This window comes from Canis lupus, chromosome 33, assembly GCF_003254725.2.
Source record: "Canis lupus dingo isolate Sandy chromosome 33, ASM325472v2, whole genome shotgun sequence".
NCBI classification, from domain to species: domain Eukaryota; kingdom Metazoa; phylum Chordata; class Mammalia; order Carnivora; family Canidae; genus Canis; species Canis lupus.
This window is the reverse complement of record NC_064275.1, coordinates 14,651,021-14,662,796: the sequence shown is the minus strand read 5'-3', so window position 1 is coordinate 14,662,796 and position 11,776 is coordinate 14,651,021. Positions and strand designations below refer to the sequence as shown.

Here is an 11,776-nt window from a genome sequence, read left to right as displayed (position 1 = left end):
GTTTAGCGCCTGCCTTTGGCCCAGGGCGTGATCCTGGAGACCCGGGATCGAGTCCCACGTCAGGCTCCCGGTGCATGGAGCCTGCTTCTCCCTCTGCCTGTGTTTCTGCCTCTCTCTCTCTCTCTGTGACTATCATAAATAAATAAAAATTAAAAAAAAATTAAAAAAAAAAAAAGAAGGAGAAGCAGACTCCCTAGAGGGAGCCAGATGTGGGACTCGATCCCAGGACCCCAGGATCACAACCTGAGCCAAAGGCAGATGCTCAACCACGGAGCCACCCAGGTGCCCCTATTATTATTATTTTAAGTAAACTCTACCTCCAACATGGGCTCCAACTCACAGACTAAGAGATGAAGAGTCACATGCTCTGTCCACAGAGCCAGGCGCCCCTAAAAAATCTTTAAAGTGTATTAAAATGCATTAGGAGTGACATTAATTACCCAATAACTCAACTGTCATATAATGGACAAAATGGTGTAAAAGTGATGAAATCATCACACTGTCAGATAGTGTGGGAGGGGAAAAAGAGGAGGAAGGAAGGAAAGCAGCTCTTCTGGGAAACGGGAAGTAGATAGAGACATTTGCTTATAAAAGGAGAAATTAGACTGGAAGCCCTCAGGTGAAGAGGATTGGAGGGCCCAAGTCCTGACCTTGCTGGCTCTTCCTTCCCCTGAGCGTCCTGGAAATGGAGAACTCAACTTACGACAATGAGCAGGTAAGTTTAGTTCAGAGAGAATGAATCTTCCCACAGATTTCCTTTTCAAAGCCCTTCTACGAACTCTCTAATGTTTTCTTCGCTTCTGGGTGTAAAGAAATATCCCATCTTGGAGTCTCCCCTCTTTGCCAGTGGATTATTTTCTTGCACAGGTTGGGGTGCAGAATGTGTCTGGGTTGAGAGTGGAAAGGGCCAAGATTGCCCTTCCTGGGGTGAAAGTAAGAGATCCTTTCTGTAGAAAGACGTGTTGGTAGCTGGACAAGCGAAAAACATCAAGTGAAGAGCAATGATAGAGTGAGAAAAGGTAGTGTGGGGAGGTGAGAAAGTGTGGTGACCAATTTGGTTGCTGTCCTCCGGGAGTGTCTCCTACTCCCAAATAAAGTTATATGATGATGGGCGAGTTACAGCGCAGCTTCGTGCCCCTGCTTATCTCTAGAGTGGGGCAATATTCCCCTGATGACTTGGGGTGAATGTGTGGGAGTGCTCTGAGAGTGTTACACGGGGGTGCCTGGTGGGCTTAGTCTCTGGAGCCTGCGACCCTCCATCTCAGGGTTCTAAGTTTGAGCCCCACCGGGGGCGTGGAGATGACTTAAAAATCGAATTAAAAAAGAAAGAAAGAAAAGAAAAGAAAGAAAGAAAGAAAGAAAGAAAGAAAGAAGAAAGAAAGAAAGAAAGAAAGAAAAAGAAAAGTGTTCTACGTATGCAGGATGAGAGTGTGAGCAGTTGGAAGCCAGTGAAGAGACTGCATGTGGGAAGGGTGTGGCCCCATCTAATCCACTTGGTTCTTCTGAGAAGAAAGTATTGCACTAGGGCCGGAATGGAGTTTATTCACCACATTTGGGTGGAAACTTAAGCATAAAATACTCTATGACATCGTTCCTTTAATTTTTGAGACTCAGTGACCTAATTTGTAAAATAGGAACACTGACACTACTATAAATGTGCCATGAAGATTAAATGAGAGGAATACAGAAAGCACCTAGCACCCTGCGTGCGTACTATACAAAAACTCGTAAATGTTAGTGCCTTCCTACTTATCATTAAGTTAGATCATTAAGAGAGCTTTGACCGCCCACTCTGTGCTGCGCACTGCATGTGTTGCTGTGATTGCAACAGAGTAAAATATGGATTTGCTCCCTTCAGGTCATGGAGCTGAAATAAAAGCCAGTCTGGCGGGAGCTCAGAAAGCTCAGGGGTTGTGACAGGAATGACAGGCAAAGGTTGGACTCCAGAAATTTGTAGGTCACGCAAGGGAGTTTTGTCTTTAACCTGAATAGCAATGATAAGCCATTGAAGTGTTCCTTTTAAGCTGGAGAGCAATCTGCAGAAAGAATGGTGTCAGAATGGAGTTTGGAATGATAGGAAATTATTGCATCTACCAGTGAGAGTGGATAATGGCTGGAATTGGGAATCGTCGGGAATCATGAAAGATGGGAAGGCAGGAACACATTCCATATAGATTGAGCAGATAAAATGCAAGTACTTGTTTGAGCTGAGGGAGAGGAAGGCCTCGAGGAAGATGGGCGTATCCTTTTTTTTTTTTTTAAAGATTTTATTTATTTATTCATGAGAGACAGAGAAGGAGGCAGAGACACCGACAGAGGGAGAAGCAGGCTCCATACATGGAGGCTGATGTGGGACTCGATCCTGGGTCTCCAGGATCACGCCCTGGGCTGAAGGCAGGCACCAACCCGGTGAGCCACCCGGGCTGCCCAGGGCGTATCCTATATACCCACCTATAAATCTACTTTTGTCTATTTCCTCATTGTTTCTCTTATCATCTAAAAATAAATTTTAAAAAATCTTTAAAAATGATCTCTATATCCAACATGGGCCTCGAATTCAACCCCGATATCAAAAGTCACACACTTCATGGACTGAGCCAGCCAGGCACCCCTCTTTTCTTATCAAATAAATGGTTTGCTAATCAATATCAAATTCAAAGAATCGTGAGTCTTCTCTCCAGCAACCTATTGGTTTCTGAGTTTATTAATCGTGCTTTGAAGGTAAGCAGTTTAGTTGCATGGCATCAAATGAGAATCCACGATTGACCCTTACCTTTCCAGAATTTCTCTGAGGAGGCATTAGAGGAAGAAAGTGTGATTCTCACATTGGTTCCAGTTAATGAAGAACTTAATGAAGAACAAATGGAACCAAGTGTTTCTTCAACTTCAGAAGTCAGTCTGAAGATGCCTGGGTCAAGCGATAAAGGTATGAGGGCAGAGATTGCTCTGTTTACTGCTCCCCCAGTGCCGGTAAACCCAGGAAAATGATTTTTCTTTTGTATCCTTGACTGTACAACATCTATCTTAAATCTCACCTTGATGACCTGTGGTAAGAAAGTCCTCTAACTCCTGCACTTCTCATTTGTAGTTACCATGCCTTGCCTTTTAAGACACAAAATATAGGCATCTGGAGTGCCTTGGGCAGAGCGTGGTTCTTATAGTCAGCTAGATATGAATTCAAATTCCCAACTCATGAAGCTTAATCTTGTTTTTCTTTTGGTTGAAACATACTTTACATATCTCTTGTAAAGACTAAGTGATATTTTCCAGCTTTGAGATATAATCGGCATATAACCTTGTGTAATCTTAATGCGTACAATGTGATGGTTGGTTTACATTTATATTGCAAAATAATTGCCAAAAAAAGGTTAATTAGAATATCCATCCTCACACAGTTCCCTATGCCTCACCCTACTCCACAGTAAGAACATTTAAAGATTTGTTCTCAGTGACTTTATTTATTTATTGAGAGAGAGAGAGAAAGAGAGAGCATGCGTGCCTGAGTGAGCACATGGTAGGGGGTGGGAGGTGGGCAGAAGGAGAGGGAGAGAATCTTAAGCAGGCTCCATGCTCAGTGCAGAGCCTGCTGCGGGACTCAATCTCAGGGCCCTGAGATGAGCCGAAATCAAGAGTTGGACACTTAACCCAATTAACCACCCAGTTGCCCCTGCTCTCAGCAACTTTAAAACACACAGCATAATATTGTTAAGAATAATCACTATGCTGTACATTAGATCCCAAAACTTTTTCATCATATAGCTGAAAATTTGTACCCTTTGATCCACATCTTCTCAAATTAGTATTTTGCTTGGTAAGCAATTACTGATCAAATATCTAGGAGATCTTAATGTCATGACCTTTTGAATCTGTTCCTAGTGCTTCACATAAAGGCATCAAATAAGTATTTTCGGAATGATTTTATTTTTGGGCTAAGAGGGGGAAGTGGTTTCCCCAAACTTTAAGGCATATCCCATACACCCACCTGTGAATCTACTTTTGTCCATCCAGGACTTCATTGCAATGTACAGTGACAGGTTATACCTAAGCAGAGTCAGGTGAGATGGGGGTGCTGCTGAGGAAAATGAGGTAGGCTGGTGGAATGCAGGACCATGGGTAGTTGGGTGGTTTCTTTGATTTCTCTAGGGACAACTAGGATTTTTGGTTCAAAATCTAGACATTTTGGATTAGCAATACAATATATTGTTCTATCCAAGTGTATGTGGGTGGCTGCAAAAATCAAGTTGCTATATGTAATTTAAAAAACAGAGGATTTAGTGCAGCCCGGGTGGCTCAGCGGTTTAGCTCCGCCTTCAGCCCAGGGCCTGATCCTAGAGACCCAGGATCGAGTCCCACGTCCGGCTCCCTGCATGGGGCCTGCTTCTCCCTCTGCCTGTGTCTCTGCCTCTCTCTCTGTGTCTCTCATGAATAAATAAATAAAATCTTAAAAACAACAACAACATAGGATTTAGAATTTCAAAATGTAGGTTTGATTTCCAGGTCTGCCATTTTAATGGAGATGTGATCTTGGGTGAGTCCTTTAATTACAGAATCTATTACTTTATTTCTGATAGAGGAAAGATATTTGGGGTGTATGTGTGTATGCAAATTGGGTTGTAAGGAATTAGAAAGAACTCTGTCAAATTGTAATCTTAAAAATAATAAGTTATTACTACTTGCATTTCCTTCTTTTCGCAGTTTGTCATCCTCATATAAGTGAACGATTCAAGTTTTGTCCAAAACATAGTTGTTGTTGTAGTACACCAGCCCCTCCTTTGCCAGCCAGTTTGCCTCCAGTTAATAAAGTACGTTGGGACATTTTGCGGAACTGGTGCCAACAACTGAATTTGAGTACCCATGGCCGAGTGAGTACCCTGGTGGGAAACTGAAGCACAGAGCAAGTGTGGGAAGCTTTGTCAATTTGTAATTTTCTTTCCCCCCTCTTAATTTCCTTAGAAAATAGAGGTTTATCTGAGGCTCCAGAAACATGCTTACTCTGAAACACACCAGGAGTGTGACAATGTAAAGGTGAGTGCTTATTGTGAATTGTTCCTTCTGTCTCATCATCCCTATATAAGTTGTATCTCTAAGGCAAGATTTCTCAATCAGGGCTATTGATATTTTGGATAAAGAAGACGCTGTATATATAACACAAAGGAATATTACTCTGCGGTAAAAAATGAAATATTGCCATTTACAAAGATATGGATGGACCCAGAGAGTATTAGTCAAGTAAGTCAGATGCAAAGACAAATACCATATGATTTCCCTTATATGTGGAATTTAAAAAACCAACCAAACAGAACAGAAACAGACTCATAGAAAAAGAAAAGGGAACAATCTGGAGGTACCCTGAGGAGAAGAGGTGTGGGGGGATGGACAAAATAAAGGATAGGAATTAAAAGGCACTAACTTCCAGTTATGAAGCAAGTAAGACATGGGATGCAATGTCCAGCATAGGGAATATAGTCAGTAATATTATAACAACTTTGTATGGTGACAGATGGTGGGTAGACTTAATGGTGATCACTTGGTAATGTATGTAAATGTCGAATCATTATGTTGTACACCTGAAACTAATATAATATGGTATGCAAACTACACTTCAATTGGAAAATAAAATCCTATTGATATTTTGGGCCAAATAATTTATTTTGGTGAGGGGACTGTCTGGTGCACTTTAGGCCTAAACATCCCTGGCCTCTACACACTAAACATCATTGGCAACCCCCTCTGCTTTTCCCACTCAACTACTCTGTTTTAACAATCAAAAATTCCTCCTGGTTGCTCTAAGGGAACTAACAATCTTTTTTTTTTTTTTTTTTTTGGAACTAACAATCTTAAATCTTACCTACACTTAACACACATGGGTCAATGTTTAGGGCAGTAGCACTTTGCTGAATACTCACCATGAATCCCATTTATAGACTATTCCTGAAACACCACCAGAGGCTAAATCGGAGTCATGTTCGGCAAAATGCAAGATGGTGGCCAAGATTTGGAAAAGTTGTAAGAGTGAGAGAGGCAGGGGGATTAATATAGTCAAAGTGGTAACTTCGGCACAAGAAGGCATGTTGGCAGCATGGTCAAGAATTGCTGCAAGAGCCAGTCAATCCAAGTCTGTGAATTCACGTTCCATTCCTGCTTCTGTTGAGACCTTTCTGCTGCAAGCCTCTGGTAAGATCAACCTTAAAAGAGTGAGCATTGGGGTAGCTGGCTGGTTCAGTTAGTAGAGCATGCAAACTCTTGATCTAATGGCTCATGAGTTCGAGTCCCCCATTGGGTGTGGAACCTATGTTAAAAAAAAAAAAAAGGCGTGCTATTCCAGACAGAAGGTTAAATTTTAGTAGTCCCCTACTGAAAGGGAGTAAAAGGGAAAGAGTTACAAATATTGTAGATTGGATATTAGATTTATATAAGAATTATCTTTTCATTGACCGGTAGTCAAGTTTTGCATGGACCAATGTCTAAGCTAGGTGATTAAGTGGTAATCCTTTTTCACCATAAACAGAAGTTCTGGGTGGGAAGAAAGCATAATCTGATAATGTATCCTGATTGACAAGATGAGGGTTGCAACTCTTCTGCTTCATAGAATAATTCTGAGACTTACAAAATACAATTTGACACATTAAAAGTGGGCAGTAATCACTGAAATGTTTGGGGCCCCTGCCCTCTTAAAGGATCTTGAGAGTAACTCAGCCCCACTTTTGGCCAGCTCCTGCTCCTGTGGGTCACAATTCTCTTCATCTCCAGCAGACCCCAACTCAGGCTGGCACAAAGTCCTCCTTTTTGGCTTGAAATCTTTCCCCATCCACCCCATTACCAGAAGTGTCCTGGATTTTTTTTTTTTTTTTCATTTTAACTATAGGGCTGTTGTTCAGTCACAAGAAATCCAGCCAAAAGGATTTCACAGGGAGCTGAAACTGACCTACTGTGGGCTCCCCATGCTGCACTTCCTTCTGTGAGGAGGCGGGCACTGTGCAGCCACAAAGCTGTCTCTGGAGGACTGCTCTCCCAAAAATGACACTTCTTTCCAATTTTCATTACTGTGCCATATGAAGTAGTGTCATCTCACATGCTAACTCAGCCTTTCAGTTCCTCTTCATTCAGCAGTAATTAAGCACCTACTGTGATCCAGGAGTGTGCCTTGCCTTCATGTACTGTGCTAAACACACATAATTTCAACTCTTAGCTTACAGTCTGAATGGAGAGATATTTAAGCTCCCAAGGACTGTTCCTCTCAATTTTTTTTTTACTTTTTTATTTTTATTTTTTTAGATTCTATTTATCTGAGAGAGCACGAGTAGAGGGGAGGGACAAGGAACAGAGAGAGAGGTAGAAGCAGACCCCACTGAGCAGGGAGCCCAACACAGGACTCTATCTCAGGACCTGGGGTTATGACCTGAGCCAAAGGCAGTTGTTTAACTGACTGAGCCACCCAGGTGCTCTGTTCTGTAGACTTCTAAACAAAGATCCTCTTGCCTGTTTTGTGTAGTTGGGGCAGTGCAGTGTAATGATTGGGCAAATGGGCTGTGAATCAGAATATCTAGATTGAAGTCTTGGCTCGGGGAAAATTATGATATTTAACAAGATAAGCTACAGTTACCTTGCCTGTAAATAAAAGTAAATAGAAGGTAAATATGAATAATGCTCTTAAGAATAAATGTATTTATGCATGTAAACCACTTAGCAAAATCTCCACACAGAATAACCGTTCCAAAAAGTTAATTATTATCCCTTGTGGTATATAATTTGCGAAGTCAGATTCCATCTAGTGTCTTTGGTGTACCTTTTTCATACTTTTCATTCAGTTGATTCATTGATAGAATGTAAGAGCAAAACCGAGAGTGACTTCCTAGGAGGTTGGAGTAGGGTGCTTTTACTTGATTTTTGCTGTTTATATTTGCTTCTCTTTCCCTCAGGTGTCAGGTGGTGTGTGGTCCATGGCAGACCTCTCCTTGCAGACACACAAGGTTGGGTTCGCCTGCAGTTTCATGCAGGTCAGGCCTGGGTGCCTGACACTCCCAAAAGGATGATCTCTCTCTTCCTGTTACCTGCCTGCACTTTCCCATCTCCAGGCCTAGAAGATAATATGTTATGCCCTGAATGTGCTAAAAGGTAACCCTTAGTATTTTTCTAAGTATGGTACACAGAAAAGGAGATATCTGAATAGGTTTCTGAATAATTTAGTAGAAGGCAAGAGGGCAATATGCTGTTTTCTTAATTTGCCATTAGATCAGGCAAAAATAGGGAGCAGAAAACTTAATGTAGTGGATTAGAACTCGGATAAATGTGGCTGCTTCTTAGAAACCTTAACAAAGAATCTAAGTTAGGACTTTAACTGCTTCAATTTTAGAGACATGTTTTAAGAAGAAAAAAAAAAAGACTTAAGAATTCACATGTCAGATACTTTACTGGGGACATACAAATTAGTAAGACAAAAATCCACGGAGCACTCTGTAATGAAAAGGAGTAAGAGATACTATGAAAATGTCTGGGTAGTACCTATATTGGAGTAGCTTGGGGAACCTTCCCAAGGGATTGCATGTACTGGGGAAGAGCCTACCATTTGGAAAGTAATAATTAGGGCAGTCCAGTAGTGGAAACAGCCCATACAAATACATGGAAGTGAAAGAACATGACATATTTAGAAATTGCAAATAGGTCAATATGTTTGAAGCTTATACTGATAAATAAATGGAGGAGGGAGGAGCTGACCATCACAAGTTTGTTCGTTTGTTTTCAAGCTTTATATCTTTTAAAAAATATATTTTATTTACTTATACACAGAGAGAGGCAGAGACACAGGCAGAGGGAGAAGCAGGCTCCCTGCAGAGAGCCAGATGTGGGACTCAAACCCAGGACTCCAGGATCAGGCCCTGAGCCAAAGGCAGATGCTCAAGCTTTATATCTATATAAAAGGTCTCATTATCCTGTGGCTCTTAATTTCTCAGGTCACTTTTGGGACATGGACTCCTTTGAGAATATAACTGCACACTCACCATCCAGGGAAATACACACTAGGCATACACATATACCCTGCTTTAGATTTTTACATAGACCATAGCCGCCTTAATGTTTGAGTACAAAGCTCAGCTTTTGACAATGGAATTGGAGGTGATATGACATGAGTGTGGAAGGAAACTAAGGCTTTTTTTAGGAAGTGGATTAAAATCTTAGAACAGAAACTAAAGAGACTACTATAATAATTATAGAAAGAGGTGCACCTGGGTGGCTCAGTTGGTTAAGCATCTGCCTTCAACTCAGGTCATGATCTCAGGGTCCTGGAATTGAGTCCCATATTAGGCTCCGTACTCAGCAGGGAATCTGAAAAGGAATCCCTTTGCCACTGCCCCTCCACTTGTGCTCTTTCTCAAATGAATACAATTTTTAAATAAAATAATAATTCTGGAAAGATACAATCTATGAGCTTGGCAAAGAATTTAATGAAGAATGGAACAAACTTAAGAGATGCAGGAGTACGGGGAACAGTTGTTATCTTGTTAGATGGAAATGTGGGAGTCCAGTTCAGTGACCAAGAATGTGATACATGGGACATGATGGTCATGGGTCTAGCATTCCAGGAGAAGTGTAGGCTAGAGAGAAATAGATTTGGGTCTTTGCCATATAAATTGTGCATAGGAGTATGTAGAGAAAAGAACCCAAAAGCGAATCAGCATACGAATGGCAGGCAAGCAATGGAGACCAAAAAGTACAAGTAAGGCTGAGAGAGAAGTGAAAAAAGGAATCAATGGACAGAGAGTTTCAGAAGGAGATGGTTGGTGATGAGATGGCCCTGTAAGACTATGGTTAATGCAGTGCTGTTGGGAATGTGAGTTTAGGACACACAGAAAAAGGTGGCCTTTTTGTGAATATATTGAAAGGGGCTATAGACACAAAATGGGTGGTTTTAAGTTGCAGTAGAACATGTGAAGAACTAGGAACAGGACCTGTTAACCTCTTCTACCTGGATGGAGAATGAGACAGTAGTTGAGGTGGTAATATTAAGGAAGCTTTTTGCTTCCATCCTTCCTTTTCTCCCTTCCTTGCTTTCTTCTTTTCTTTTGTTTCTTTATATTTATAAATGGGAAACCCATGATCCAGTCTGAATAGAGAAGGGGATATGGGAAGAAGCTGCAGGAAGAAAAAGGAAGGTATAAATATAAAGGAAGTGGAACTGGGGCACCTGGCTGGCTCAGTAAGTAGAGTGTGTTACTCTTGATCTCGGGTTTGCGTGTTTGAGCCACACGTTGGGTGTAGATATTACTTATAAATAAATATATTTTGAAGATAAATAAAGGAGCTGGATCTACTTGTAGTATATAGACTATGAGCCCTCATCATAGTAAGTGGACAATCATGTTTCTTTCTTTGCCACAATCTCTTTAACCCACCATCCTTGGGTGGTGGGGTAAACTACTAAGGAACCCCAGAAGTGAATTCCTTATTGCAGTTGGTGCAGAATGGTCTTTTTTTTTTTTTTAAGATTATTTATGTATTTTAAAGAGAGCAGAGCTAGTGAGAACACAAGAGGGGAAGTGGCAGACGGAGAGGGAGAAGCAGGCTCCTCACTGATCAGGGAGCCTGATGTGGGACTCTGTCCCAGGCCCTGAGGTGATGACCCAAGCCAAAGGCAGACGCCCAACTGACTGAGCCACCCAGGCACCCCTGGAATGGTCTATCTTACTTTAACAATTTTTCAAAATTCTTTTCTAAATTTCTTTATAGAAATAAGAAGATGATGAAAAGATTAATTGCACTGGGGAAGGAAAGGCGACCTCGTTCGAACACATCAACACCATTCCCTTTGAATGGGCCATATCTTGATACAGAATAAATGATCGAGAGCCCAGAGCCACCCCTGAATTGCATCCCAGTGTTTGCTGCGCTCTGTCCTAGCCAGCCTCAGCATCGCTTGATAACCTTGAGTATGGATGTGAATGTCTGGATTCTGTACTTGAGGCTTGCCAAGAAGTGACTGCTACCCCTGCTTCAAGTACTTAGTCCTATAGAGTATAACTTAGTTCTGTTTTAATTAATAGATTTTTGAAAGTTTTAGGTTTTCAGAAAAATTGAACAGAAAGTGCAGAGCTCTGAACTAACTGCTCCAACCCCTTTCCCTACTATCAGCAGCCTGCACCAGAGTGGTGCAGTTGTTGAACCCTACATTGACTTACCATTATCACCCAAAGCCCATAGTTTACAACAGGGTTCACTTTGGGACTCCTGGGTGGCTCAGCAGTTGAGCATCCTGCCTTTGGCTCAGGGCATGGTCCCAGGGTCCCAGGGTCCCAGGATCGAGTCCCACATTGGGCTCTCTGCATGAAGCCTGCTTCTCCCTCTGCTTGTGTCTCTGCCTCTCTCTCTGTGTCTCTCATGAGTAAATAAATTAAATCTTAAAAAAAAAAAAACCACAAACAGGGTTCACTTTGGTGTTGAACAGTCTATGGGCTTTAACAAGTATATATATATATTTTTTTTAATTTATTTTTTATTGATGTTCAATTTTCCAACATATAGAATAACACCCAGTGCTCATCCCATCAAGTGCCCCCCTCAGTGCCCGTCACCCCTTTGACAAGTATATAATGACACCTATATCCACCATTATAGTGTCCTCAAAATAGCTTCCCTGCTCTAAAATTTTCATGTTCCGTCTGTTCAACATTCTTCCCTCCAACTCCTTACCACTCCATAGCTTCGCCTTTTCTAGAGTGTCATACATTTGGACTCAAATGGTAGCCTTTTCAGACTGGCTGATTTCACAGCAATATGCGTT

The 11,776-nt window shown here is 41.6% G+C and overlaps 1 protein-coding gene across 1 annotated transcript; it reads left to right on the top strand.

Annotated features, from left to right (window-relative positions):
- Positions 1-685: 685 nt before the first annotated feature.
- DPPA2 (developmental pluripotency associated 2) lies at positions 686-11,347 on the top strand. The gene is made up of 8 exons (XM_035709949.2): positions 686-715; positions 868-933; positions 2,782-2,926; positions 4,696-4,862; positions 4,954-5,019; positions 5,925-6,174; positions 7,920-8,115; positions 10,726-11,347. Exons 1-8 carry the CDS (start codon positions 686-688, stop codon positions 10,832-10,834), a joined length of 1,029 nt encoding a protein of 342 aa, XP_035565842.2. The 3' UTR covers positions 10,835-11,347.
- Positions 11,348-11,776: the final 429 nt, after the last annotated feature.